Genomic DNA, 27,700 nt, shown 5'->3' with positions numbered 1-27,700 from the left:
TTGACTTTTCATTTTGTTTATAGTTTCCTTTGCTGTACAAAAGCTTTTAAGTTTCATTAGGTCCCATTTGTTTATCTTTGTTTTTATTTCCATACTCTAGGAGGTGGGTCAAAAAAGATCTTGCTGTGGTTTATGTCAAGGAGTGTTCTTCCTATGTTTTCCTTGAAGAGTTTTTTATTGTCAGATATTACATTTAGGTCTTTAATGCATTTTGAGTTTATTTTTGTGTATGATGTTAGGGAGTGTTCTAATTTCATTCTTTTACATGTAGCTGTCCAGTTTTCCCAGCACCACTTATTGAAGAGGCTGTCTTTTCTCCATTGTATATCCTTGCCTCCTTTGTCATGATTAGTTGACCATAGGTGCGTGGGTTTATCTCTGGGGTTTCTATCCTGTTCCATTGATCTATATGTCTGTTTTCATGCCAGTACTATATTGTCTTGATGACTGTAGCTTTGTAGTAAAATCTGAAGTCAGGGACTCTGATTCCTCCAGCTCCATTTTTTCCCTCAAGACTGCTTCGGCTATTTGAGGTCTTTTGTGTCTCCATACAAATTTTAAGATTTTTTTGTTCTAGTTCTGTAAAAAATGCCATTGGTAATTTGATAGGAATTGCATTGGCTCTGTAGATTGCTTTGGGTAGTATAGTCATTTTCACAATATTGTTTCTTCCAAGCCAAGAATATGGTATATCTCTCCATCTGTTTGTGTCATCTTTGGTTTCTTTCATCAGTGTCTTACAGTTTTCTGAGTACAGGCCTTTCACCTCCTTAGGTAGGTTTATTCCTAGGTATTTTATTCTTTTTGTTTCGATGATGAATGGGATTGTTTCCTTAATTTCTCTTTCTGATCTTTTGTCATTAGTGTATGGGAATGCAAGAGATTTCTGTGCATTAATTTTGTATCCTGCAACTTTACCAAATTCACTGGTTAGCTCTGGTCGTTTTTCGGTGGCATCTTTAGGATTTCCTATGTATAAGTATCATGTCATCTGCAAACAGTGTCAGTTTTACCTCTTCTTTTCCAATTTGTATTCCTGTTATTTTCTTTTCTTCTCTGATTGCCATGGCTAGGACTTCCAAAACTATATTAAATAATAGTGGCGAGAATGGACATCCTTGTTTTGTTCCTGATCTTAGAGGAAATGCTTTCCGTTTTTCACCATTGAGAATGATGTTTGCTGTGGGTTTGTCATATATAGCCTTAATTTTGTTGAGGTAGTTTCCCTCTATGCCCACTTTCTTAGAGTTTTTATCCTAAATCGGTGTTGAATTTTGTCAAAACATTTTACTGCATCTATGAGATGATCATATGGTTTTTATTCCTTAATTTGTTATATGGTGTATCACATTGATTGATTTGCGTATATTGAAGAATCCTTGCATCCCTGGGATAAATCCCACTTAATCATGGTGTATTATCCTTTTAATGCGTTGTTGGATTCTGTTTGCTACTATTTTGTTGAGGATTTTTGCACCTATGTTCATCAGTGATATTGGTCTGTAATTTTCTTTTTTGTAGTAGCTTTGTCTGGTTTAGGTATCAGGGTGATGGTGGCCTCATAGAATGAGTTTGGGAGTGTTCCTTCCTCTGCAATTTTTGGAGGAATTTGAGAAGGATGGGTGTTAGCTCTTCTCTAAATATTTGATAGAATTCATCTGTGAAGCCATTTGGTCCTGGATTTTTGTTTGTTGGAAGATTTTAATCACCGTTTCACTTTCATTACTTGTGATTGGTCTGTTCGTATTTTCTATTTCTTCATTGTACAGTCTTGGAAGGTTACACCTTTCTAAGAAATTGTCCAAATCTTCCAGATTGTTCATTTTATTGGCATAGTGTTCCTTATAGTAGTCTCTTAGGATGCTTTGTATTTCTGTGGTGTCTGTTGTAATTTCTCCTTTTTCATTTCTAATGTCATTGATTTGAGTCCTCTCCCTCTTTTTCTTGCTGAGTCTGGCTAAAGGTTTATGAATTTTGTTTATCTTCTCAAAGAACCAGCTTTTAGTTTTATTGATATTTACTATTGTTTTCTTTGTTTCTATTTCATTTATTTCTGCTGTGATCTTTATAATTTCTTTCCTTCTACTAACTTTGGGTTTTGTTTGTTCTTCTTTCTCTAGTTCCTTTAAGTGTCAAGTAGATTGTCTACTTGAGAGTTTTCTTGTTTCTTGAGGTAGGATTGTATTGCCATAAACTTCCCTCTCAGAATGGCTTTTGCTGCATCTAAGGTTTTGGATCGTCCTGTTTTTGTTGTAATTTTCCTGTAGTTATTTTTTGGTTTCCTCTTTGATTTCTTCAGTGATCTCTTGGTTATTTAGTAACATATTGTTTAGCCTCCATGTGTTTGGTGTTTTTACATTTTTTCCCCCTGTAATTGATTTCTAATCTCATAGCATTTTGGTCAGAAAAGATGCTTGATATTATTTCAACTTTCTTAAATTTAGCGAGGCTTGATTTGTGACCCGAGATATGATCTATCCTGGAGAATATTCCATGTTCACTTGAGAAGAAAGTGTAATCTGCTGTTTTTGCATGGAATGTCCTATAAATATCAATTAAATCTATCTGGTCTATTGTATCATTTAAAGCTTGTGTTTCCTTATTAATTTTCTGTCTGGATGACGTGTCTATTGGTGTAAGTGAGGTGTTAAAGTCCCCCACTATTATTGTGTTACTGTTGATCTCCTCTTTTATAGCTGTTAACAATTGCCTTATGTATTGAGGTGCTCCTATGTTGGGTGCATATATATTTATAATTGTTAGATTTTCTTGGATTGATTCCTTGATCATTATGTAGTGTCCTTCCTTGTCTCTTATAATATTCTTTATTTTAATGTCTATTTTATCTGATATGAGTATTGCTACTCCAGCTTTCTTTTGATTTCATTTGCATGGAATATCTTTTTACATCCCCTCCCTTTCAGTCTGTATGTGTCCCTGGGTCTGAAGTGGGTCTCTTGTACACAGCATATATATGAGTCTTGTTTTTGTATCCATTCAGCAAGCCTGTATCTTTTAGTTGGAGCATTTAATCCATTCACATTTAAGATAATTATCGATATGTATGTTCCTATTACCATTTTCTTAAATCATTTTGGGTTTGTTTTTGTAGGTCCTTTTCTTCTCTTGTGTTTCCCACTTAGAGAAGTTCCTTTAGCATTTGTTCCAGAGATGGTTTGGTGGTACTGAATTCTCTTAGCTTTTGTTTGTCTGTAAAGCTTTTGATTTCTCTGTCGAATCTGAATGATATCCTTGCTGGGTAGAGTAATCTTGGTCGTAGTTTCTCCCCTTTCATCACTTTAAATATATTGTGCCATCCCTTCCGGCTTGTAGAGTTTCTGCTGCAAAATCAGCTCTTAACCTTATGGGAGTTCCCTTGTATGTTATTTGTCATTTTTCCCTTGCTGCTTTTAATAATTTTTCTTTTCTTTAATTTTTGTCAGTTTGATTACTATGTGTCTTGGTGTGTTTCTCCTTGGGTTTATCCTGCCTGGGACTCTCTGTGCTTCCTGGACTTGGGTGGCTTTCCTTTCCCATGTTAGGGAAGTTTTTGACTTTAATCTCTTCAAATATTTTCTCAGGTCCTTTCTCTCTCTCTTCTTCTGGGACCCCTCTAATGCGAATGTTGTTGTGTTTAATGTTGTCCCAGAGGTCTCTTAAGCTGTCTTCATTTCTTTTCATTCTTTTTTCTTTATTTTGTTCCAAGGCTGTGAATTCCACTACCCTGTCTTCCAGGTCACTTATCTTTTCTTCTGCCTCAGTTATTCTGTTATTGATTCCTTCTAGTGTATTTTTCATTTCAGTTATTGTGTTGTTCATCTCTGTTTGTTTGTTATTTAATTCTTCTAGGTGTTTGTTCTTTAACTCCTCCAGGTCTTTGTTAAGCTTTTCTTGCATCTTCTCGATCTTTGCCTCCATTCTTTTTCTGAGGTCCTGGATCATCTTCACTATCATTATTGTGAACTCCTTTTCTGGAAGGTTGGCTATCTCCACTTCATTTATTTTTTTTTCTGGGGTTTTATCTTCTTCCTTCATCTGGTACTTACTCCTCTGCCTTTTCATTTTGTCTATCTTTCTGTGAATGTGGTTTTCGTTCCCCAGGCTGCAGAATTGTAGTTCTTCTTGCTTCTGCTGTCTGCCCTCTGGTGGATGAGGCTATCTAAGAGGCCTGTGCAAGCTTCCTCATGCGAGGGACCGGTGGTCGGTAGAGCTGGGTGTTGCTCTGGTGGGCAGAGCTCAGTAAATCTTTAATCTGCTTGTCTGCTGATGGGTGGGGCTGTGTTCCCTCCCTGTTGGTTGTTTGGCCTGATGCAACTCAGCACTGGAATGTACCCGGCTCTTTGGCGGGGCTAATGGCAGACTCTGGGAGGGCTCACACCAAGGAGTACTTCCCAGAACTTCCGCTGTCAGTGTCCTTGTCCTCATGGTGAGCCACAGCCACGCCCCGCCTCTGCAGGAGACCCTCCAACACTAGCAAGAAGGTCTGGTTCAGTCTCCTATGGGGTCACTGCTCCTTATCCTGGGTCCTGATGCACACACTACTTTGTGTGTGTCCTCCAAGAGTGGAGACTCTGTTTCCCCCAGTCCTGTTGAAGTCTTGCAATCAACTCCCTCTAGCCTTCAACGTCTGATTCTCTAGGAATTCCTCCTCCCGTTGTTGCCAGACCCCCAGGTTGGGAAGCCTGATGTGAGGCTCAGAACCTTCACTCCAGTGGGTGGACTCTGTGGTATAAGTGTTCTCCAGTTTGTGAGTCACCCACCCAGCAGTTATGAGATTTGATTTTATTGTGATTGAGCCCCTTCTACCATCTCATTGCAGCTTCTCCTTTGTCTTTGGATGTGGGATATATTTTTTGGTGAATTTCAGTGTCTTCCTGTCAATGATTGTTCAGCAGTTAGTTGTGGTTCCAGTTCTCTTGCACGTCCTTCTACTCCACCATCTTGAACCAATGAGCACTTTGCTATTTTTATTTAAAGAGATTTCAGATGATCACTTTTGACTTGATAGTCATAAAAATCATGTGAATCACTTTAAATGATACTATTATCCCTATTTGAGCGTGTGTAAACAACTGTAGAGAGGCTACCTATACTTGCTCAAAGTTGTGGAATTCCTAGGTGGAGTAGTGAATTTGAATTCAGGACTAATGGGATCTGAGTCAAGCTCTCTTTCAAATTGTTACTTATTCATTCAGTATTGATTTACTGAACCCCTACTATCTACTGGTCACTGTGTTAAGTGCTGAGGCTCTAGTGGTGAACAGGACACACATACCCCTGGCCTTCCTACAGCTAATAATCTAGTAACTACCTACCAGTAAGCCCTACCTTTAGCCTCTGATATAGCACAGAGCAGCAGGTATATTCCTTCCTTCACACATCAGTCATTTATTTATCAAATGACTTCATAGGTGTCTCTTATCCAAACTAAACATCCTATTCTTTCAACAGCTCCTACCAGGCCAGGGATTTTAAAACCATCTACCAGCCTTATCACTTTCTTCTGGACACCCTCTATTTTGTCAGTCTCTCTCATAAGGACTAGAGCCTTGAATCAGACACCTCTGCTCCCAATATGGTCTTGGAGACTATGGCCTCAGGTGATAAGAAGGTTGAATGCTATGAGTGCACCTTGAGCTTATCAACATGTATTTTGGTTTCTCATGACAATGTTGCCTTGTGTTCACTTTGTGATTCACTAAAACCATTAGAGGGTCTTCCTATGGATTACCATCAAGTCAAAACTCTTCCATATTTTACTCAAGACTTTGATGTTTTACATTTCAATGCTGGACTTTAATGTATTCCCATTAAATTTCACTTCATTATCTGGACCATTATTACATCTTTTGAGATCATCCTTATCTTGATTCTGTCATCTCTAAGGTTAACTGTCTTTCTCAGTTTTGCATTATGAATAAATTAGATAATCATGTCTCCTGTGTTACTGATAAAAATGTTGAACTGAACAATTTCAAAGAAAAAACACAGTTAACACTCTATCCAGATAGGTTAGTCCCAATCTGTTAACCTTATACTTGAAATTCTATTCACTCATTCATTCCACAAATTTTAAGAATATCTTATTCTGGGCTAGATGCTATGATGGAAAATGAAAACACCTGAGTATGTAAGTTAGGAATGATTGACATGTTAACAGGTAAATGCAACATGGCAACTACTTCACTGCTAGTAGGCTCTAGTGAAGAGGTCACAGAAGAGAATACAGTCAACTCAACCTGGGAGGAGCTGGTTGGACCTCAAATGTCATCCAACTCAAGTATGTCATGAGGGACTTCTGCAAAAACCACTATGAACTAATTCAATAGATTAGATATTTCTCCAATGTTCCAAACTTGGAATCATATCCAAGCTTGATACTGAAGTTATTTGCTATGACTTGTTCTCAGTGATCCCAAATTGGATCCTATGGTTCACTTGTGTTTTTACACCCCAGAGAGTACAATAAAACTCCATAATTCCCTTTTGATTTCTTCTGAGTTAAGCAGTTAACATACATGGTTCTGATAATCTTCTTCCATGACATGAACATTGTAAAAGACCTCTAGATTACATGTTCATCAGCTAATTTTGCCTGAAGCCCCTTTTCTGATCCTTAGCTATTTGGCAGATGAAGCCACACTTATATACCATCACAGCCAGTAGCTTCTTCCACTTTTTTTCTCTCCTTAGCCTTGAGTGGGAGCCTCATCAGCATCCAAGAGGAGGTCCAGAACCTCTCCAGCCATGTAGGAACAGTTATCAGTTCCAAACCTCAGTTATGGCGTTCCTCAGTCACATAGCACAGGGCTGTTTATTGTACACATCCCTGGGAGTCCGTGAGCTTTGGTATTTTTTTGTTTTGTTTTGTAGAATCCAACATGTTTCTCATGCAGTATTTACATATTATTGCTAGCATTTTGGAAGTTTCTTTTCCAAATTTTAATTTATAATATTTATGATTGCACTTTTTTCGTACCCACTAAGTGCAAAACCAAGCATTAGATATTGGGAAGGCAGAGGTAGATACAACGCTGAACAAGAACTGGTCTGGGACCATGATACGAACTGATGATCCAGTGTGGGAGGAAGACCTGCACAAGTCTAATACAAGGAAGTGGCTATTCCGGTTTCTTTTTGATGGGCAAGCATTTTGCAAAGACTTAAGTATGTGTGTGTAAGGCAAAAACAGTCATTTAAAAATACCTTTTAAAAAGTCTTTTCACTGGCAGGGAAAAAGAGCATAAAATTGTTGTTGTCACCTACCATAAAAGAGAAACAAATTATTTTTCATGTTTTAACTGTGTTTGTGGTTAAATCTCACAGTCTAAGAGATTTACCACTTCAGATGACTTCCATACATTTGCATTTAAGTCTGCAAAAGACTTCCAATTATCCAGCAACTGAACCAAAGAATTGGTAGCTTTTCTAAAACAGAAGAGGAAAATTCTTTCTCTTGTTCTGGTAGTGTTCCTTTATTCTCTACTCAAGAAAATCATTTCAGAAGCTGAATGTTTGTTGTCAAAAAAACTATGTTGTGAATAAAAAGTATAAAACTAAGAAGCTATGCTGTCTCTCTTTTAAAAAATAACTCATCAAAAGAAAAGATCTTTTCCTTTTTTTTGCAAGAGAAAATTTAGTCTCTGTTTTAGAATTGCAAATATATCTTCCTAATGGAGAAAAATCAGTTCACATGACATAGTGCTTGTTTAGCCACTTCAAAAACTAGAGTGTAATTTACTATTTTTCCCTCTCTCTTTTCCCCATTGGATTCAGAAAGCCTCATTCTGCCACAAATATTACTTTATATATTTCATGCAAAGATATCTTTTTAGAATGAAAAATCAGGAAAAGTTTTAATTTTATAGGCTTGGAAGTGTTTTCTTTTTCTAGGGCAGAGATAGTAGTTTCACTACTGAGAGCAACGGAAGGGGTTAACACTGGACTTGGCTGGGTGTCAGTTAAACTTTTTTTCTGGCTCTGCTCCGGGTTTCCCCTTGAAGGGATTTCCCTCCGCCTCTGTGTCTCTGCAACAAGACCCTTTATAAAGAGCAGACTTTCTATTTCATTCTTCACTGAACCTCACTGGCTTTAGGAGCTCAAGACTTCCCAGGCACTTTCAGTGGGGACAGAAAGAAGGGTTTTGGAACCATTATTTTCTCATAACAACAGCAACTTAAAATGCCTAGGAAGATGGTTGTGATCTTTGGAGCCTCAAATATACTTTGGATGGTGTTTGCAGTTTGTAAGTTCTTCTCCTTGATTTGTTCCAAATGCTAGCATTCCATTTTAGCCCTGATTTTGGCTTCAGTCAGTTTTGTTATGGTCGTAAAGAAAGGCACTAGGATTTTTAAAGAGTGGGAAAATTTAATTTAACCTAACTTTTAATGTGCTATTGAGTATTGCTAGACACGATTATATTGTCATAGTTACAGCTGTAAAGTTGATGTTTTTTGGATACTTTTTTTCCAATGTCAAATGAGTAATTGGATTCTATCTCTAGGAAGGTCTGTCTCTTTAGTTTCCTGCACTTGATAATGAGAGCAAACTTAGCTAGTGACAAAACAACTCTGATAAATGGACATCAAGGTCAGAATGAGGGTTCTCCTAAGCGAAGATGATTTCAACACCTTCTTTTGAAAGTGACTTCAATGCTGCCTTGCGTTAGTTGGAAGCAGTTTAGGAAAGAGATCAGCCAGATTGTATTTTGGGTGTTATACTAGAACAGAGAAGAAGGACTAGAATACTCAACAAACCAGTGTTTGTTTTTTTCTTTCTGCCTTCACAGCTCAAGCTTTTAAAATCGACATCTTCCCTGAATCCAAAATTATTGCTCAGATTGGTGACTCAATCTCACTGACCTGTAGCACAACAGGCTGTGAGTCCCCATCGTTCTCCTGGAGAACTCAGATAGACAGTCCACTGAACGGGAAGGTGAGAAATGAGGGGACCAAATCCACGCTGACCATGGATCCTGTTAGTCTGGGGAATGAACACTATTACCTGTGCACAGTGATTTGTGAGTCTCAGAAACTGGAAAAAGGAATCCCAGTGGAGATCTACTGTGAGTACTTTAGAGAATATTTGATTTTCTCTCCATTTTGCTTTAAAATAAGTTTCTAAAAGGATAGTTTTGAAAGAAAAGAAAGAAAAAAGTATATTCATGTCCAGATTCTTGGCTAGAGGACCTAGTGTACCAAGAAAGCTAGAGACAGCTGAACCTAGCACTAGACCAGAGACACAAATCCTAGCTTCTATTTCCAACTCTGCCACAAACATGGTGACCATGGGTAAGACTCAACTTCTCTGGGCTTCAGTTTTCTTAATCATAAAGTGAAGATCTCTAAGGTTCTGTTTATTTTATTTTAAAAAATTTCTATTCAATTATATCCTTATATATTCACTTGTCCATGTGTCTAAATGATTTATGAATTCCATACTTCAGGGATTTTCCATTTATTTATTCTTATGCAATTTGGTGCTTAAAATTAGTTTAAAGATTAAGCAGGGGATCTATAATTTAGTAATGGGCTCCTGTACAAAGTTTTCCCCTTTAGCTAGAAGAAAAATATCTGCAAACATTTCACTCATTTGACTTTGGTGGAGATAAATTTAGGAGGTTTTGTTTTTGTTTTTGTTTGGTGCCATTAAGTCTTGATGCTCAATCACTCAACCTCAAAGATATTTGTATAATGAACTAGATTTGCCTTGTGAATGTGAATGAATACCCCTCATTTACCAGCCTACCAAAATGTATCCAAATCCATTCTCAATCCAGCAAAGAAAGTTAGCAAAAGGAGTGAAAAAATAACCTGAAATAAATCACTTGCATTCTGGTTACTGCTCTTTCCAAAATACTGGAATCCTTGACAGTCATCTCTTCAGAAAGACATCATTTGATTATCTTTTCTACTTATGTTGCTTCTCTTCTGCTGTAGTGGAGACAACTTTGTCCAGTAACCTTAACTGATTCTTCAAGAAGCCTGTATGTTGCTAGTGCTTCCCAAGAAACTGTGCCTGGCTGGCTGCTTTCAATTATGCTGGTTGTACATGCAGAGTTTATGTCTGTGCAGCCTCCTGAGCTCCTTGAAAGGCCCCCTTATGTAAATACAGGGGAAAGTAGTGAGTTCTTGTATTACCTGACAGCAAACTACGTGTATTATAAGCGCATTTCTTTCAGAATATGAGGGACAGGACTATTGGTGGAAAAATGAAAAATACTGTTTCTTCACATAGCAAAACATTTCCAGTTCCTTTGCCTTTCCTCACAAGTACCAAATAGTTGAAGATTTAAAAAGAGAAATGAAGGCCCTTCTGGCTTTAATTATCTTGGCTGAAGTTTTTTAGTTTTTTTTTCAAGAATGTCTGTCTTTCATTATGCGTAACAGTCCTGTCTCCATTCCACATTTGATTGTAATATTCTTTAGAGTTGGAAACTTTGTATTCTTATTTCACAGTCTTGAATCGAGCCAATGTGTTACCATCCTGGCGGTTTGCAATGAAAAGTAGCCTTGCAAGGAAAGCAATGGCTGACTGAACTAATGTGTCCCTTGACACTAAAAAGTTCAAATGGAGTATTAGTTATACTTTGAGTTAGGCATTTTGGGAGGCAAATATGCCTTCCAGAATTTAAAGACTGCACAGGTGTACCCTTCTGGTGGATGAATGCCTGTCAGAGGCACCATTTTTCAGAAACCAATTATTTAGAATTGTTCTTTTCATTTCTTAGCATATCTTGCCCAATAACTATACTTTGCAATGCCATTCTAAGCCTCAGGTTCCTTATCCATAAAATGAAATATATCTGCCCTCACTAAAATAAGAGAATGTGATATAACATAAAAATATCTTCAATAGCAGTACAGACTAATAAAAATCCTGAGTTTAAATCCCAGCTTTACCATTACTAGCTGTGTGACCTTAGGAAAGTTATGCACATGTGCTAAGTTTATGTTTTCATATCTATGAATTGTGGTATCTATTTCTTAGGGTTGTTGTGAGGATGAAATAAAGTCATTGATGTTAAATGAATAGCACAGTGATGGGCACACATAAGTATTCAATAAACATGAATTTCTTTGCCTTCCTTTCACTCTGATAACATGCAACACTTAGTACATGCAGCGTCAGAACTGAACTCTCTAACAGGAGATTCCAGTTCTTGAACCTACCCCAAACCATGAGAGGCTATTTAAACAATTCTTCTGTATTAAGACTGTATTCGCAAACATATTAGATTTAGTTTACATTGATTTAAATCAGTAACGGACCTCATACAACATGAACAAAAATCCATTTGCATGTATTTGTTTGAACTTTGCAGCTTTCCCTAAGGACCCAGAGATCCATTTGAGTGGTCCCCTGGAGGTTGGGAAGCCAGTCACAGTCACGTGTTTGGTCCCTGATGTTTACCCATTTGAAAGGCTGGAGATAGAATTACTGAAGGGCAACCATTCCGTGAAGACACAGAACTTTCTGGAGATTTCAGAAATGAAGTCCCAGGAAACGAAGAGTTTGGAAGTAACCTTCACTCCTATTGATGAGGATATTGGGAAAGCTCTTGTTTGTCAAGCTACATTACACATTAATGAAATTGATTCTCAACCCCAAGTAAGGGAGACTACAAAAAAACTGCAAGTCTACAGTAAGTACTTGTGTAAAGTCTATGGGAATTTGGTCTTGGATCTATACAGCAGTAAACTTAGCAGCTAAAGTCAAGAAGAAACGTGTTTGTAGTTTTTACACCATTTTGATTCATTGAGAGCATAATTTTTGACAATAGCATAATTTAATAAGCACACCAAATTTGTGTTGAGAAGATTTGAGCTTAAGTTCTGGCTCCACTAACTGTGTGAATTTGGGTCACTTAATTTCACAGTCTATCAAAGAGGACTGCTAATACCACCTGATCGGGTAGTAGGAAATAGGCTCAAGTGATAAAATGTTTTTAATCATGTTTTGTAAACTCGTATACCATGCCTTGAAATATCAAGGTATAGAGATTTTACGAGGTGGGCACTTATTCTGTGTGTGAGTGCGTATATGTATGCTCACCTGGACACATATGTGTGGGGTGAGAGAGAGGAGATGAGGTTTGATTGTCTCCATGCTCCCTGAGATGGCTGGGGGAGCTGAAGCAGTCTTGAAATCCCAAAATTGGTAGGAGTGGACTCACTGTGCTTTGTTCTAGGCTAAAATGCTCTGGTCTGCTTTGACACCATACTTAAAAGGAGTATTGCCTTCTATAACAAGTTTAGTTGAAAGAGAATGAGATGGAAACGTTTTATCAATGTTTTGAGAAGAATAGTCAAAATAGATATTTTTCCTAGAGAATATAAAACTTGGAAACAAGAGCTATAACTAAGTATTTGAAAGACAGTCACGTAGAAGTGGGATTTGATATATTCTTTAGCAGTAGAGGACTGAACTATGACCGGTGTATAAAAGTTAGTTACAAAGAGGAAGAGTTCAGCTCAATAAAGGGAAAGTGTTCTAATAACTAGAGCTGTCCAAAAATCAAATGGACTGTGTTTACTATAAGGTATGGATTTCCTTGCACCATAAGTGTTGAAGCTGACTTGAATGAACCTTTGGCAAGGAAGCTGAGCCGGAACTTCTACCTTACCTAGGAGATTGAACCACATTATTCTAAGGGTTTTCTTAATTTCTGAGTATCTGTGGCCATCTGAAAACACCAAACATCAAAAAAAAGTAACTCCATCAAATTAGTCAGAAACTGGATTGACTAATTTTTATGACTCAGCAATTCTTTACCCTAGTTTGGCAGAGAAAGTTTGTCAAATTTGTGAAAGTATGTAAATAAAGTCTATGAGAGAAATACCGTAGCCCTATTGGATCAAGATGATGCTTAGCAATGACTACTATTGTGCCCTGCCTTCTCAGTCTCACCCAAGGACACACTTATATCTGTGAACCCCTCCACAAGCCTGCAAGAAGGTGACTCTGTGACGATGACATGTACCAGTGAAGGTCTACCAGCTCCACAGATTTTCTGGAGCAAGAAATTAGACAATGGGAATCTACAGCTCCTTTCTGAGAATGCAACTCTCACTTTAATTGCTATGAGGATGGAAGATTCTGGAATTTATATGTGTGAAGGAGTTAATCTGGTTGGGAAAGACAGAAAAGAGGTGAAATTAATTGTTCAAGGTAAGCAGAATGCGAAAAAGGACTGATAAAGCTGCCGTCATTTGGATTTAAGCAATAGTGAAATAGCTTCAATGCCAAAATTACTTCGTTAACTTTTATTGATGATCCATCTGATCGTCATGTGCTTTAATACAATTATATATTCATCTTACTCATACTTCTTGGAAATCTTTCCTGCCAGAACTTCCATGGCTCTGCTTTTCTGGTTCCTTTCCATTTCTCATCATTCTTTCACTGCCTCATTCCTTGGCTTTCTCTCGTCCTTCTGCCCCTTGAATATTAGTATTCTCAGGTTCCCACATCTGGTCCTCCTCCCTTCTAACTCTGGACTCCGAAGATTTGAACTATGTATTATGTGCTGTTTACTCTGAAATTCATGTTCCTATTCCATATCACCAAAACCTGTCAGTTCTACCTCAAAATGATCCCTAGAATCTCTTTTCTTCAACCCTCTTGCCATTGCCTTAGTTTATCATCTCTCACTTGGACTCTTGAAAGATGTTCTTATCAATAAATAATATCCACCAGCTATATTCCAGGCACTTTACGTATGTTTCCTCTAATCTTCAAGAAATAACTAACGAGTATGTATTTTATATCCATTTTACAGATGAGAGAATAGTGTCTCCCAGAGATTAATAATGACCCTTATTGCTTGTACACCTAATATTTGCCAGGAATTCTCTTTCCACTTTATAAATGTTATGTCTTTTTTCTTTACCACAACCTTATGAGGTGAGTAAAAACACAGGCACAGAATAGTTGACAATTTGCCTAGAGTCACAGAGCTCATTAATGACATTTAATAGAGGCCCATTTAAACCCCAAACCCCACGGTTTTTCAACTATAGATAATTGTCTTTGAATGGTCACCCTGCTATCATTCTGTCCCCCAACATAATCCTATGCACTGCTACCAGAGTTATCTACCTTAAACAAGAAAGGTGCACATTTTATATTACTTCAACCAAACCCTAACTGCATGTAAATTAAAATTCACATTTCTTAAAATAGTCGCATAAAACTCTTCACAATCTAGTCAGAAACAACGAGCAGGGATGGCACTGGCAGCCAAAGAGCTTTTCTGGATATCTGAGACTTAGGAGTTTGCCCTGACATCTCAGTTTTCAGCCCCTGAGTCAATAGTAAAGTATTTTTATATTGTATCAAACAAATTCAAGAGGTGGCCTGCATACCACTTTAATGCTTAGATTTTGACTTTGCTTTCAATGTGATTCTGTGTGACTTTCAATGGTGCAGGTTTATTCTGTTGATACAGAAGCTCTAAGTGCTGGTCTGTTATGGGTATTGCTTCTAATCAGAAGACATATTTGTATAACTTTTTTTCAGTACTTTTCTTAGATTTTGTTTTATCTCCACATGAGGATGATTTGATTTAGTTGTTCAAGCAATTGGAAAGCTGGGATCTTGAATCAGACCCACCTGGCTTCAAGTCCTAATTTTGCCACTTGTAACCTGGGTGAAGTTATTTATCATTTTTCCTCAAGAAGAAAGAGGAGGAGGAAGAAGGGGAGGAGAGGGAGACGGAATTAATAATATCAGCTCATGAAGTTGTGAGGATTAAATGAGATAATATATGTAAAGTGATTTCCACAGTGCTTGACACACTGGAACCTCTTATATTTTTGAGCTGTTTTTCCACTGTTACAGGGATTTGATAAACTACATTTGAGTGGAGAATGATTTTTTTTTGCTGAAAAGATGCCAATCTCTGTCTTGACAAATTTTTATCCTTATTCATTCTATTGAATGAATGAATCAACAGCGTCTTGTGCATTTGTTCTTAAAAGATGTGGTTTCATTTCTGAAGGTCCCAAGGTGGAAAGGAGTAATTTATTCCTGGCATAGATGTTAGCTGAAAAGAGGCCAGGAAAAAAAAAAGACCATATATTGAGCTGTGATGAAAGAAGAAAAGAATCTTATCTTCTTTTCGTCTTGTTCTTTTATCCCCCAGAGAAAATGTTTACTGTAGAGATCTCCCCTGGATCCCAGATTGCTGCTCAGATTGGCGACTCAGTTGTGTTGACCTGTGATGTCATGGGTTGCGAGTCCCCATCTTTTTCTTGGAGAACCCAGATAGACAGTCCTCTGAACGGGAAGGTGAGGAGCGAGGGGTCCAAGTCCACATTGACCCTGAGTCCTGTGAGATTTGAGAACGAACATTTTTATCTGTGCACCGTGACATGTGGGCATAAGAAACTGGAAAAAGGAATCCACGTGGAGCTCTACTGTAAGTGGTTTTCAGAATTGTTTACTGTTTTGTCGTCGTTGTTCCCAGTTCCACTGGAAGAAACAGAATGTGAATCTGTGACACAAGACAAGATCCTTGTGTTTAGAAGGGGAATTTAGCATTGTGAATGGTTCCTAAATCTCTGAACCAGAATTTTTCATGTAACTTAATTGGCCTAAGTCTTAAGTAGATATTACATAAGAACCCAGCATCCACAATGCTTAGGCTGTGTCTTGTCGATACTCTCTCATCATGGACTTGAACGCACTGCATGCTCCCTGCTTCCCATCCCCCTCTGGGTGTATGTGGGGTGTACAGAGGTGGTCGTGTGCAAGGAGTGTAGTCAGTGTCCACTCAGATAAAAGGGTGGAATGACTGCTGCTCAATTATTTGAATTGAGGGTGAGGACCAAGCATACTGTTTTTTGTGGTTTTTTTAACATCTTTATTGGAGTATAATTGCTTTACAATGGTGTGTTAGTTTCTGCTTTATAACAAAGTGAATCAGTTATACATATACATATGTTCCCATATCTCTTCCCTCTTGTGTCTCCCTTCCTCCCACCCTCCCTATCCCACCCCTCCAGGCGCTCACAAAGCACCAAGCTGATCTCCCTGTGCTATGCGGCTGCTTCCCACTAGCGATCTATTTCACATTTGGTAGTGTATATATGTCCATGCCACTCTCTCACTTCGTCCCAGCTTACCCTTCCCACTCCCCGTATCCTCAAGTCCATGCTCTAGTAGGTCTGTTTTGACGGCACATTTGAAAGCCGATTGGCAGGATGGGAGAAATGAGGCAATGGGGAGCAAAAGAAAGCCAGGGCGTTAGATTTGTCACTGGGGATGGTCAGTGGCAGACAAAAAGTAGAAACAGGAGACTGCACTAGATTTGAATATTGATTTACACCACATAAATACACTACACTTTTTCTTGCTGTTCTTGTCACCTTAACAAAAATCCTTTACAGCCTCAAATCTCTATGAATTGGCATTGCTGGAGTTCCTCAGTTTATAATGAATGAGGGAGAAAATATACAAAGTGATCATAAAGTTACACTTTGAGTAGGTTATTCTGCCTTGTTTTTATTCAGTGGAATTCAAGAGAACAATTGTAGAGATTTTCCTCCAGAAATCTTGCCCAAACTTGTGTTACCCCTCAGGAGTTTGTTCAGCATGAGTTAGAGTATGTCCGTAAAGGGATTTGAATCTCTCAGAAGAAGGGTAAATTTATTGCATTATCGTATTACCAAGAGTCCGGGACCTGCTGATGTAGGCACATTCCCAACAGCAATGAGAACCAGCAGTGAAGCCTTACCATCATATAGAAACTTTAGAGAATGTATCACTTTAACGACACTTCGCTTAAGGAGAAAAAAATTTTAGCATGGCTCTTGCTCTTGATAACCACTCTAATCTCACATTTATTGATTTGCATAAGATGTGTTATAATTGTTATTCAGAATCTAAATCTCATAGTTTCTTCTTAACTACAAGTATTATCCAAGGAACATTTAAGACTTTCTGCCTAAACTTGGCCATTGCAAATGAAAATGTCTAAACTGAGAAGTGCCCTTTGGTCTTATCTGAGATGAGAGGCTGCATGGCTCTGTGAAACCAAGCCTGGGCTCTGAGCTCAAGGAAATAGAAATTCTGATCTCAGCTCAGTGACTTACTAGATATGATGCCAAATGGCAGACTCTTAGCCTCTATGAATTTTGTGTTTCCCTAGCTGTAAAATACATTCTCTATAAGTTTTGCTAGCTGTAAAATACCCATTAGATTATGCCGTTTTGAAGACTGAGATAATGAATGTTAAGGGACTAGCACATAGTAAATATCCAATACGTCCTGGAAAATATTTAAAATGTTTAAAATATATAGTTACTAAATAGGATGGTGGAAGCTGACATGTCCATTGAAAAGACCAGGCCACAGCTGTCAGCAAGATTGCATCACTAGAGAAGAATAAAAAGTATATTTATTACCTGATGATTTGATGTGCTAGTTATTTTTCGTTTCCAGCGTTATTTATATTTAATGTCATAAATATTTATACTTAATGTTGTTATTTATATATTAGTGATCATCCTATCCCAGGTGAATTAAAATCTGCATTTTGAGACCTTTGCATTTAATAGAGATTAGTTCTGTTTTTCCTTGACTGTCACATGTAAACATCATTTTTGCTTGACGTTTGCAGCCTTCCTTAGAGATCCAGAAATTGAGATGAGTGGTCTGTTAGTGAGTGGAAACCCAGTCACTGTAAGCTGTAAGGTTCCTGATGTGTACCCTTTTGACCGGCTGGAAATTGAATTACTTAAAGGGGAGAGTATTATGAAGAATAAAATCTTTTTGGAAGATGTAAGTAAGAAATCCCTAGAGACCAAGAGTTTGGAAATGACCTTCATCCCCACCACTGAAGACACGGGAAAAGTTCTTGTTTGTCTGGCTAAGTTACCTATTGATGAAATGGAATTTGAACCCAAACAAAGGCAGAGTACACAGATACTATATGTTAATGGTAAGTACATGCATGATGTATCCACAGTTTAATATGAATTTTTTTTAATCATGGTTGCCAGGAAAGAGTTAACATTAGGTTGATAGTTAAAACCGTTGTGAAAAAAATAATTGAAAAGGAACAACAAAATAATGATTATTATAACAAACCACCCCCAGTGCTTAAAACAACTGTTTATTGGCTTATGATTCTAAGCTGGAAATTTGGGAAGAGGTCAGATGGGCAGTTTGTTCAATGTGGTATTAGATGAGCTCATTCATGCATTGTCAGTCAGTTGGCAGGTCAGTGGGGGATGGTCCCAGGTGGCCTCACTCACATGTCTGGGCCTTCTCTGGTGTTTCTTGGCCTTTCTTTCTCCATGTGGTGTCTCTCAAGGAAGGTAGCCTAGGTATAGTCACCAGAGTGCAGTATTTCAAGAGGGTGATCATGAAAGGGGCCTCTTGGGGCCTGGGCTTGGAAGTCCTACTGTGTTACTTCTTCCAGGATATATTGGTCAAAGTTAGTCACAAGGACAGCCTAGATTCAAGAGGTAGAAAAATAGAGTTCACCTTTTCATAGGTGATTCACATAGTTCATGGTCATGTTTAATGTACCATAAATGTCAATATGTACTATCATTGATCATCCATTCTTTGATAGTAAGAGAGTTTCTACAGAATTTATTTCCATTGGAAAATATCCAGGATGTGTCCATATTCTACTCTCTATCGTTCTGTACCTGCTAAAGGAAATGCGGACAGAAACCTCTTTTGGAAAGTTATCCAGATTTATAAACTGTTCTAATCTGCGAATCCATAGCCCAGTTTTGCAACATTATCAAAATTCTTTGGAACTCGGTGTATAAAGACTCAAGCTAACAAGTGTCCCCACCTTTTCAGTTGCTCCCGGGGATACAACCATCTTGATCAGCCCCTCCTCCATCCTGGAGGAAGGTAGATCTGTGAATATGACATGTTCTAGCGATGGCCTTCCAGCTCCGAAAATCCTGTGGAGCAGGCTGCTAAGTAATGGGGATCTACAGCCTCTTTCCGAGAATACCACTCTTACCTTAACGTCTACAAAAATGGAAGATTCTGGTATTTATGTCTGTGAAGGCATTAACCAGGTTGGAATAAGCAGAAAAGAAGTCGAATTAATTATCCAAGGTGAGCTAAGTGATTAAATGAGTTATGATTGCTAGTCTTATTTTGGTTGTGTTACTGGTTTTGAGCAAAGTCCTTTTTGAAACAAACAAAATTTTTACTAAAATAGAATGCATTGAGCGTTTTGAAGAGCTCATGATGTTTCCTCTGCATGGAAAGCTCCTGGAATAGTACTTCCCCATGAACCATTCCAAGTCACTTATCCTAAAATTCTTTCAACTGCAGGTGGAATCGAGGAAGTGTGCCAAAAGTTCCAGTTACACTTACAAGGCATTGATTATGGCATTGAAATAAGGATAGGAAGATGTATATATGTATTTTGAAATTACTTAGGACTAAAGCTACCTTATCTAGCTGGATTAAACTCTGAGTGGCAATCTCACAAGATGCCTGCTAGTGTGTGCTTAGGAGCCTAAGAAGGCACTTAAACATTTTATAAATTCTGAGATTGAGTAGCAGTGACCATGCCCTCTGGTTTATCAGTTTAATGGCATAGAATCACTAGGGTGGATGAAGTTAGCAGATCCAGACCCATTCTTGCCAGGATGGAGAGGCAAGACTGAGAACAAAACAATTCCTAGTTGACAGGATGAAGCTGTAGGCAGTTTTGGGCAAAATCATGAAGTGATTTGGATTTCCCTCATACCTTCCCTTTTGGGGTTCAAGGTTCTCTTCTTCACTAGAGCAGTCAGTTCCGCTCTTACCCCTTGGTATTGTTTCCACTAAGATATTAGTGACTTTCTTGTTACATCATTACAATAATAATTTGTATTTTAAAGGAAGAACCTTGGCAGGGCAATGCACTACCTTAAAGAAAGCCCTTAGGATGTAGCTCTGGTTGGGGAAAGAGTATCAAATCAAGTCACAAAACAGATGAACTTAATGGGAATCTCACTTATAAAATAGTGATGTGGTACCTCCCTCCACGGGTTGCGTATTAACAGAGATGTTGTATGTCAAGTACTTAGCCCAGGATAATTGATGTTGTTAAGGATTGTAAGCACAGCTTAATTTATTTATTTATTTATTTAAAGAAGATGTTGGGGGTAGGAGTTTATTAATTAATTTATTTATTTTTGGCTGTGTTGGGCCTTCGTTTCTGTGCGAGGGCTTTCTCCAGTTGTGGCGAGCGGGGGCCACTCTTCATCACGGTGCGCGGGCCTCCCACTGTCGCGGCCTCTCTTGTTGCGGAGCACAGGCTCCAGATGCGCAGGCTCAGTAGTTGTGGTGCACGGGCCTAGTTGCTCCACGGCATGTGGGATCCTCCCAGACCAGGGCTCGAACCTGTGTCCCCTGCATTAGCAGGCAGATTCTCAACCACTGCGCCACCAGGGAAGCCCCAGAGCTTAATTTCTTGATCTGGGATTGTCCAGCTCAGAACACAGAAGCCTGTAAAGGACTTTATACTTAAAGAAATATTTGCACAGCAGTGTGACCAAAAAAAAAAAGTTCTTTTTCACATTTGAAACCTACAGCTGTTTTTAAAACACTTATTCGTTGGCTAGGCTGGGTAAAGAATTATATTAAGGGACATGAAAGAAGCATAAGAGTTGTCTTCTTTTATTAAAAATGTGATCATTTACAACAATCCAGCAAATGCTTGACTTCTTTAATTACCCCTCTAAATATTTAATGCAAACGGTAAGCACAAATACCATCTTGACAGCTATTGTTACTGTCATTAACTTAATATGGGATTGGTTTATATTTCATTCAGTCAGAGGTATCTTTAAATTCTTTCCACAGTTGCTCCAAAAGATATACGACTTACAGCTTTTCCTTCTGAGAGTGTCAAGGAAGGAGACACTGTCATTATCTCCTGTACATGTGGAAATGTTCCCCAAACTTTGATAATCCTGAAGAAAAAAGCAGGGTCAGGCTACATAGTGCTGAAGTCTACAGATGGTGCATATACCATCCACAGGGCCCAGTTGGAGGATGCGGGAGTATACGAATGTGAATCTAAAAATGAAGTTGGCTTGCAATTAAGAAGCATAACACTTGATGTTAAAGGTTTGTTTTTGTTTTTTATTATTTTTTATAATCGGTCAGAGGCTTGGTGAATTGTAACGAATTTCAAGGATTAGGTGAATGAGTGGGAAAATGGAACTGAATTCCATGATGATTATGGTTATTTCTTAGTCTTTCCTAAAATAATCACGCACAGCTGCTCTATCCTATGGAGTCAGCCAGGAAGTTGACATTAATCAATCATTGGTCAGTGTAGAATTCCCGTTTGCTTTTTTAAACGTTGACAATTCATCATTGGTCTCTGAGGTCCTGCATTTCCAAAGTGTTTAAATGTATTTTCAAAACCTTTCCCTGAGGGTTATAAGGAAACTAGAGAAGTAGAATTGGCACATGGAAAAAGAAAAGTTCTATCCAGACCTTTTTCCTTCCTACCAGAAGAGAGTGTCACTCTCTGAACACGGAGTAAGTACATATTTTCTGGATTGACTCTCTTCAGGAAAATAACTGAGTGTGGTGATCTTAATGCTGAATAACATAAAGGAAACTCTAGACTACAGAACTGTCTCCTTAGAAAATCCAAGCTCCTTGTCCATTTTACCCCATTCTGATGGAGAGAGGGAGGGAGGGGGCAGTGGCCCCAGCAGAGAAACTTCAGAAGCCTCTTTATCTCCTAACCCCTTGTGTGAACTCACAGTAGGATCTGTTGATCTTATCAGTGGAAGCAGAACACGTCAGACTTTACTACTCTGTCTCCCACTCCTTGAGTGCTAATGAGCTCCCATTGTGTGTTGGAAGCCAAAATTGAAGTGAACATTCTTGCAAACAAATGCCAATTCTTAAGAGCCTCTGGCACTGGGCTCTCAGAGTTAGCAACTACTCATCAGTGTAAAGAAAATTTAAACGTGGGTCAGAAAATGGATAAAAATTTTACTCATCTGGCCAAATCTCTCAAGATTACAAGACCTTACCATATGTTTTCTTGTCTTCATGGTACCTCCTCAGAACACAACAATATCAATACATACACCTAGAAATGTTAAAGAAGGGGGAAATATCACGATTACGTGTAAAACTTTTAGTCATCCACCTGCAGTGATTATCCTGAAAAGAGTTGATCTGGCCAATGAAGTTACTATGTGTTCAAAGAATGGAACATTTACCTAGTATCATGTTACTCAAAGTGACACAGGGATGTATGTAATCAGTGCTTCCAATGAAGTTGGGGATGTTTCTGGACGGATTGAGATCTTGGTTATGAGTAGGTTGAAATTCATTTATTCCTATTTAATCCTCAATGCCTCCAGAACACCTTTAATTAAGCCTAGTCCCAGGAACTTGGACTCCTAACATTTTTATATTTCTTTTTGTAGTTAACGATTCTCTTTTAAAGACATACCAAAGCTTCTTCTCCACTTTTTATCTCTCATACATTGCTGTCTTTTCTAATTGCTTTATTAAGTTAGTAACTTACATATTTGCCATTTTTCACGCATTATTTAAATGAACAAATTGAAGCACATTAGGCACTCAGCTAGAACCTCCAAACTAAATATGGTTTAAAATAACTACAAATGAATGGAAACAAAAATTTGACATTTTTCCTGGGAATTTTCAACTAATCATCTTTTGTAATTAGCTGAGTTTTAAAATTAATTTTTTTTTTTACAAATATATTTGCTTGAATGTATTCCAGTGATAGAAACGGTTGGGAGTCTTTAGGATTTTCAGTGTTGATACAGCTAATAGAAAATTGTATTTGAAGGTTGCCCTGGTAACCAACTCAACAGCGAATTTGTATTTTACTGCAGATATCTGAGGGGAAAACAAAAGGCAAAAGATAATATGTATTAAATTGAAAAGAAAACAATAGGAGCAGAGATACCATTGCTCAGCAGGTTATCAATATTGATGCTTAACCATAATTATGATAATGGAAATTCTATTGAAATATTACCCTTGTACTCTGACTAGTTCTACTCTAGCAAGGGAAAATAGAAAAATAGGCAATTATCATTATGTTTATGGTGAAGTGTTTTTGACCTCCAATAATTCAAAAAAATGGACTCCCCGTCATCTGACTCCAGTGATTCTTTTCTTCTTGGTTGATCTCCAGTGATTAGAAACTCCTAGAAGTAAAGCAATGATTATCAAGGTCAAATCACTCATTTCTTCCAGGACTGAGACAATATATACGTCACTTGAAGAAACGATATTTGTGAGGTCATACAATGCTGTGCAAACGTAAATATAAATAGATGAAACATCAGTAAATACCATGCTATCTTCTATAGATGTTCTTATAAGGTTAAGATATTAAATAGTATTGTAGGGGTCAGATGATTTTTGTAAGTAGAAAGAGTACTAATTTTAAAGTTTTTGTATACTATTATCTTATATACCCAATTTACAACAAAATGTCAAAATGACAGGATGTAGAAAGGAAAAAATATATTACTATTCAAAAGATATTTATTGGGTACAAGCTACTCCAAGCAGGGAGCCAGGTACTGGCTATTCAGTGGTGGATCAAAAAGAAACTAGATACATGTGCTTATGTAATTCACAGTCTGAAGGAGGAAGACAAAATTAATAGATAAGCAAACAAATGTTTAACTATAAGCTGTGATTAGAGCTATGGAGGGAAAATGTAGTGGGTTATATAACTATATTAGGAAAAAAAGTATATTAGGGTTTCTTGTTTAGGCTGGAGGAGATGCAGGTCAGAGAATGTCTCTCTGAGTAAGTCACATTTAAGCTAAAACATAATGCTATCCAAAAAACTTCATATTATCGAGAAGTGATATAAATGCTGAAGAGAAATAATGTATATTAAGATGCCCTACTTCAGAGATACAAAATATAAAGTTTTCTATATATCTCTAAAAAGCCATCGACAAGAATTCTTTCCCTTACTGTCTTATATGTGGTGTTTGACTATAATGGTTACACTCTAGGTGTTACAAGACTTTTCTTGGAGAACTGTTTAGTTATTCTAATTCATAATGATCAGAGTCCTAGTTCTTTAGTATATGTTTCTATTTCCCAAAGCAAACCCTCTTCTCCAATTCTTGCTCTTCTAAATGAGTCCTAAAAAGTTGCTCCCTTCCTTCCATTCTGCTATTGAACCTGAATCTATTTGAATCCAAGTTTGTGGAAATCAACAACTGTCATCTTTAGACTCATCATGACCATAGCAACTGCTAACTGATTATTTAAATAATTCAAAGAAATATGTATTTTGGGTCCTGTTGGTTCTTATCACTACTTTGATTCACTTCTCTTTAGAGGACGAGTTGTACTGTTAAAATGAAACATGTAAGTATTATTCTTAAACAATTTCTTTTTATACTAGACATTAATTGTATCCATTTTGTTATTTTCCAGGAAGAGAAAGTAACAAGCATTATTTTTCTCCTGAACTTCTCGTGCTCTATTGTGCATCCTCCTTAATAATACCTGCCATTGGAATGATTATTTACTTTGCTAGAAAAGCCAACATGAAAGGGTCATACAGTCTTGTAGAAGCACAGAAATCAAAAGTGTAGCTAATGTTTGAAATGTTCAATCAGAGACACTATTTATCAGTTCAAATCCTCAGTACTGCTCATCATTCCACGAGGAAAACAACAAGCTAGGAGTACAGACTTCCTTGAATGTAGTGAACTCTTGGAAAGAAATGGCTGCCTATGCCCCTTGTTGTGAGCAAGAAGCCAAAGGAAAATTTCTGCCTAAAAAATAGGCACTACCTTTGAGATGTGACTACTGGAGTAGTTTCTTGATGTGTATATGCAATAACATGATTTGTATATATGTAAAATAAAACTATGCCATAGCAAGATTGCTTGGAATATCAGCACACTATAGTCACATTTCTATAATTATTAAAATGTTGCTTGGATTGACTGTTATAACTTAAAGCATCTTAATATTGATTGGCAGCTGAACTATGTCATCTTTTTAATATTTTATTTCCTTTAACAAAATTTTATTCCTATAAATTTCATAGACAACAATTCCATGTTTTGTAAAGATGTTAGGATTTTATATTGTTATAGGCAAATGATAAACCAAGAGGGCACTGGGTTGACTTTCAGGTACTAAACACTTCAACCTATGGTATAATGGTTGATTGGATTTCTCTGGATGGTACTAATATGGTACAGAGACATTTTATGATGTTGTTTGTTCATCAGATTCTTGTGTAACTTTCCCAATGTGGTCTAAAAATGCAACTTCTTTTGATTTTCTTTTGTAAATGTTTAGGTTTTTTTGTATAGTAAAGTGATAATTTCTGGAATTGAAAGAGTTGTGTGTTTATTTATTATAAATTGCCTCCTTTAATCATGTTGCAGCTCTTTGTGAAATGTCAAGTTCAAAGACCAAAGAGTTCAAACCCATAGAACTAATAAGCAGATACTTGAAGTATGGTCCTCAGATTACTTTTATCAGAATCATCATGGGAACTTGACAAACATTCACATTTCTTGGGGCCATCCTAACCTATTGAACTGAAATATCTGGTTTTGTGACCTTGGAATCTGCAATTAAAAATTTTTTTAAATATAGTATACACAGAAAGAGTGAATGCAGATGAACATACACATATTAAAGGGCAGCAAGTGAACACCTGTATGTACCACTAACGCCAAGAGATAGAGCATTACTATTCTTCAGAGCCTCTTAGATGCTACTCACTGATTGCAGCTGTCTTACTGAGGCATAAGCGATATCTTGAATTATACATTAACCATTCCCTTTCTTTGGAGATTTTATACCTATGTAGGAAACCCTAAGTAGAACAGTATTTTGTTTGCCAGCTTTTGAATTTTACATAAAAATAATCAAACAATATATTTGTCTATGACTTTATTCACACAAAATTATGTTTTTGAATAATTCATCCATATTGTATTTAGCTTTGTATATTCATTATAAGATTTTGCTACATCTTATTTATACATTCTAGTGTTGATGGATATTTGGGCTGTTTCCATTTTTACAATACTGATCAAAGCGTCTATAAACACTGTTTTACATGTTCCTGACTAACATGTGTAAGAGTTAACTTAGGGTGCAATAATTCCTATAAAGTGTATACATTCTAATGAAATTGCTGGGGTGTAGGAAATGTACACTTTCAGGTTTATAAGGAAAGCCAAACTATTTTCTGAAGTGATTGAAATAATTTATGCTCCCACCAGCAGTGAATAAGAGTTCACATTACTAAATGGCTTACCAAAATTTGGCATTGTCTGACTTAAAAATTTGCCTTTCTTATGGGTATAAAATGATTTACCATAATGGTTTAAATTTGCATTTTCCTGATTATTAGTGAGGTTGAACATCTTTTCATACATTTAACAACTCTTTGTGTTTAGGATCATTTGAGCTGGAGATACATATATATTCTGGATACCTGTCCTTTGTTGGTTTCCCCTACATATTCTTCTGGGAATTTTATAGTTTTAGGTCTTATGTTAAGTCTTAATCTACTTTGAGTTGATTTTTGTGTATGGTGTAAGATAATCCCATCTGTTCTTTACTGCATATTTCCTTTTCTTTTCTGCCTTCTTTTGGATTGATTGTTATATTTTTAGTAATTATACTTTACCCTTTTTATTGGCTTATTAGTTATTACTCTCTGTTTTTGTTTTTAGTAGTTGCTTTAGGATTTGTAGTACATCTTTAAATATTACACCACTTCACATATGAGAACTTTATAATATATATATTCTTATCTCCCCCTTCCAGCTTTCGTGCTAAGATATTTTCATTTTACAGGTGTAATAAACCCCACAATACATTGCTGTTGTTTTTTACTTTAAAAAGTCAATTATCTTTTAAAGATATTTGAAAATTAAGAAAATTTTTATGTTTAACTGCATATTTACCGTTTCTAGTACTCATCATTCTTTTCTGTAGATTCAGATTTTCCTCTGCCATCATTTTCCTTCTGTTTAGAAACTTCCTTTAACATTTCTCATAGTACATACATGTTTGCTGGTAATGAATTCTTTTCTGAGAACATCTCTGGGTTTTTTTTTTTTTTTGAGTTTTCGTTTTGAAAGATAGTTTTAATAAAATGAATATATAATTTAATTAACAAATTTATACATTCAAATGGTTATGCTATTTTATAAACATACAATAATTATGTTCCATTAAATTACAATGTAATTTACAGAGACAGGTATCATCCTTTTGCCTCACATAAGTTTTCAGGTCAGTAGTTTCCTCCAATGTGGAAGTTAATCAGATAAATGGTCAGAGAACTTTATTGGTATAGAATTCTAGGTTGACAAGGTTATGTTTTTGTTTTTGCTTTTGTTCTTTAGAAATGTTTCACCTTCTTCTAAATCTGCTTATCTTTGTTCTTTAAATGTAACATCTTTTTTATCTCTTGTTGTTTTTAGGATATTTTTAACACTGGCTTTAAGAAATTTGATTATGATGTGCCTTCATATAGTTTTCTTTATGATTTGTGTGTTTGTGTGTGTGTGTGTGTGTATGTGTGTGTGTGTTTTGGTTTGTTAAGATTCTTAGATCTGTGACTTTATAGTTTTCATTAAGTTTGGAAAAATTTCAGCCATTATTTCTTCAAAAAATTTTTTTCCGTACCACCCACCTCTTCCCTTTTGTAAAC

General features: G+C 36.9%; 1 protein-coding gene across 1 annotated transcript; it reads left to right on the top strand.

Annotated features, from left to right (window-relative positions):
- Positions 1 to 8,100: 8,100 nt before the first annotated feature.
- VCAM1 (vascular cell adhesion molecule 1) lies at positions 8,101 to 25,354 on the top strand. Its single transcript, XM_082832936.1, has 9 exons — positions 8,101 to 8,245; positions 8,789 to 9,064; positions 11,324 to 11,644; positions 12,904 to 13,170; positions 15,146 to 15,421; positions 17,624 to 17,944; positions 18,823 to 19,089; positions 20,833 to 21,099; positions 24,442 to 25,354. Exons 1-9 carry the CDS (start codon positions 8,182 to 8,184, stop codon positions 24,600 to 24,602), a joined length of 2,220 nt encoding a protein of 739 aa, XP_082689062.1. The 5' UTR covers positions 8,101 to 8,181; the 3' UTR covers positions 24,603 to 25,354.
- The last annotated feature ends 2,346 nt before the right edge of the window (positions 25,355 to 27,700 follow it).

The sequence above is a fragment of the Leucopleurus acutus genome (assembly GCF_964270905.1).
Source record: "Leucopleurus acutus genome assembly, chromosome: 2".
In the NCBI taxonomy this organism is placed as follows: Eukaryota; Metazoa; Chordata; class Mammalia; order Artiodactyla; family Delphinidae; genus Leucopleurus; species Leucopleurus acutus.
The sequence above is the reverse complement of the archived record's forward strand: the minus strand, read 5'-3'. Positions and strand labels throughout refer to the sequence as shown.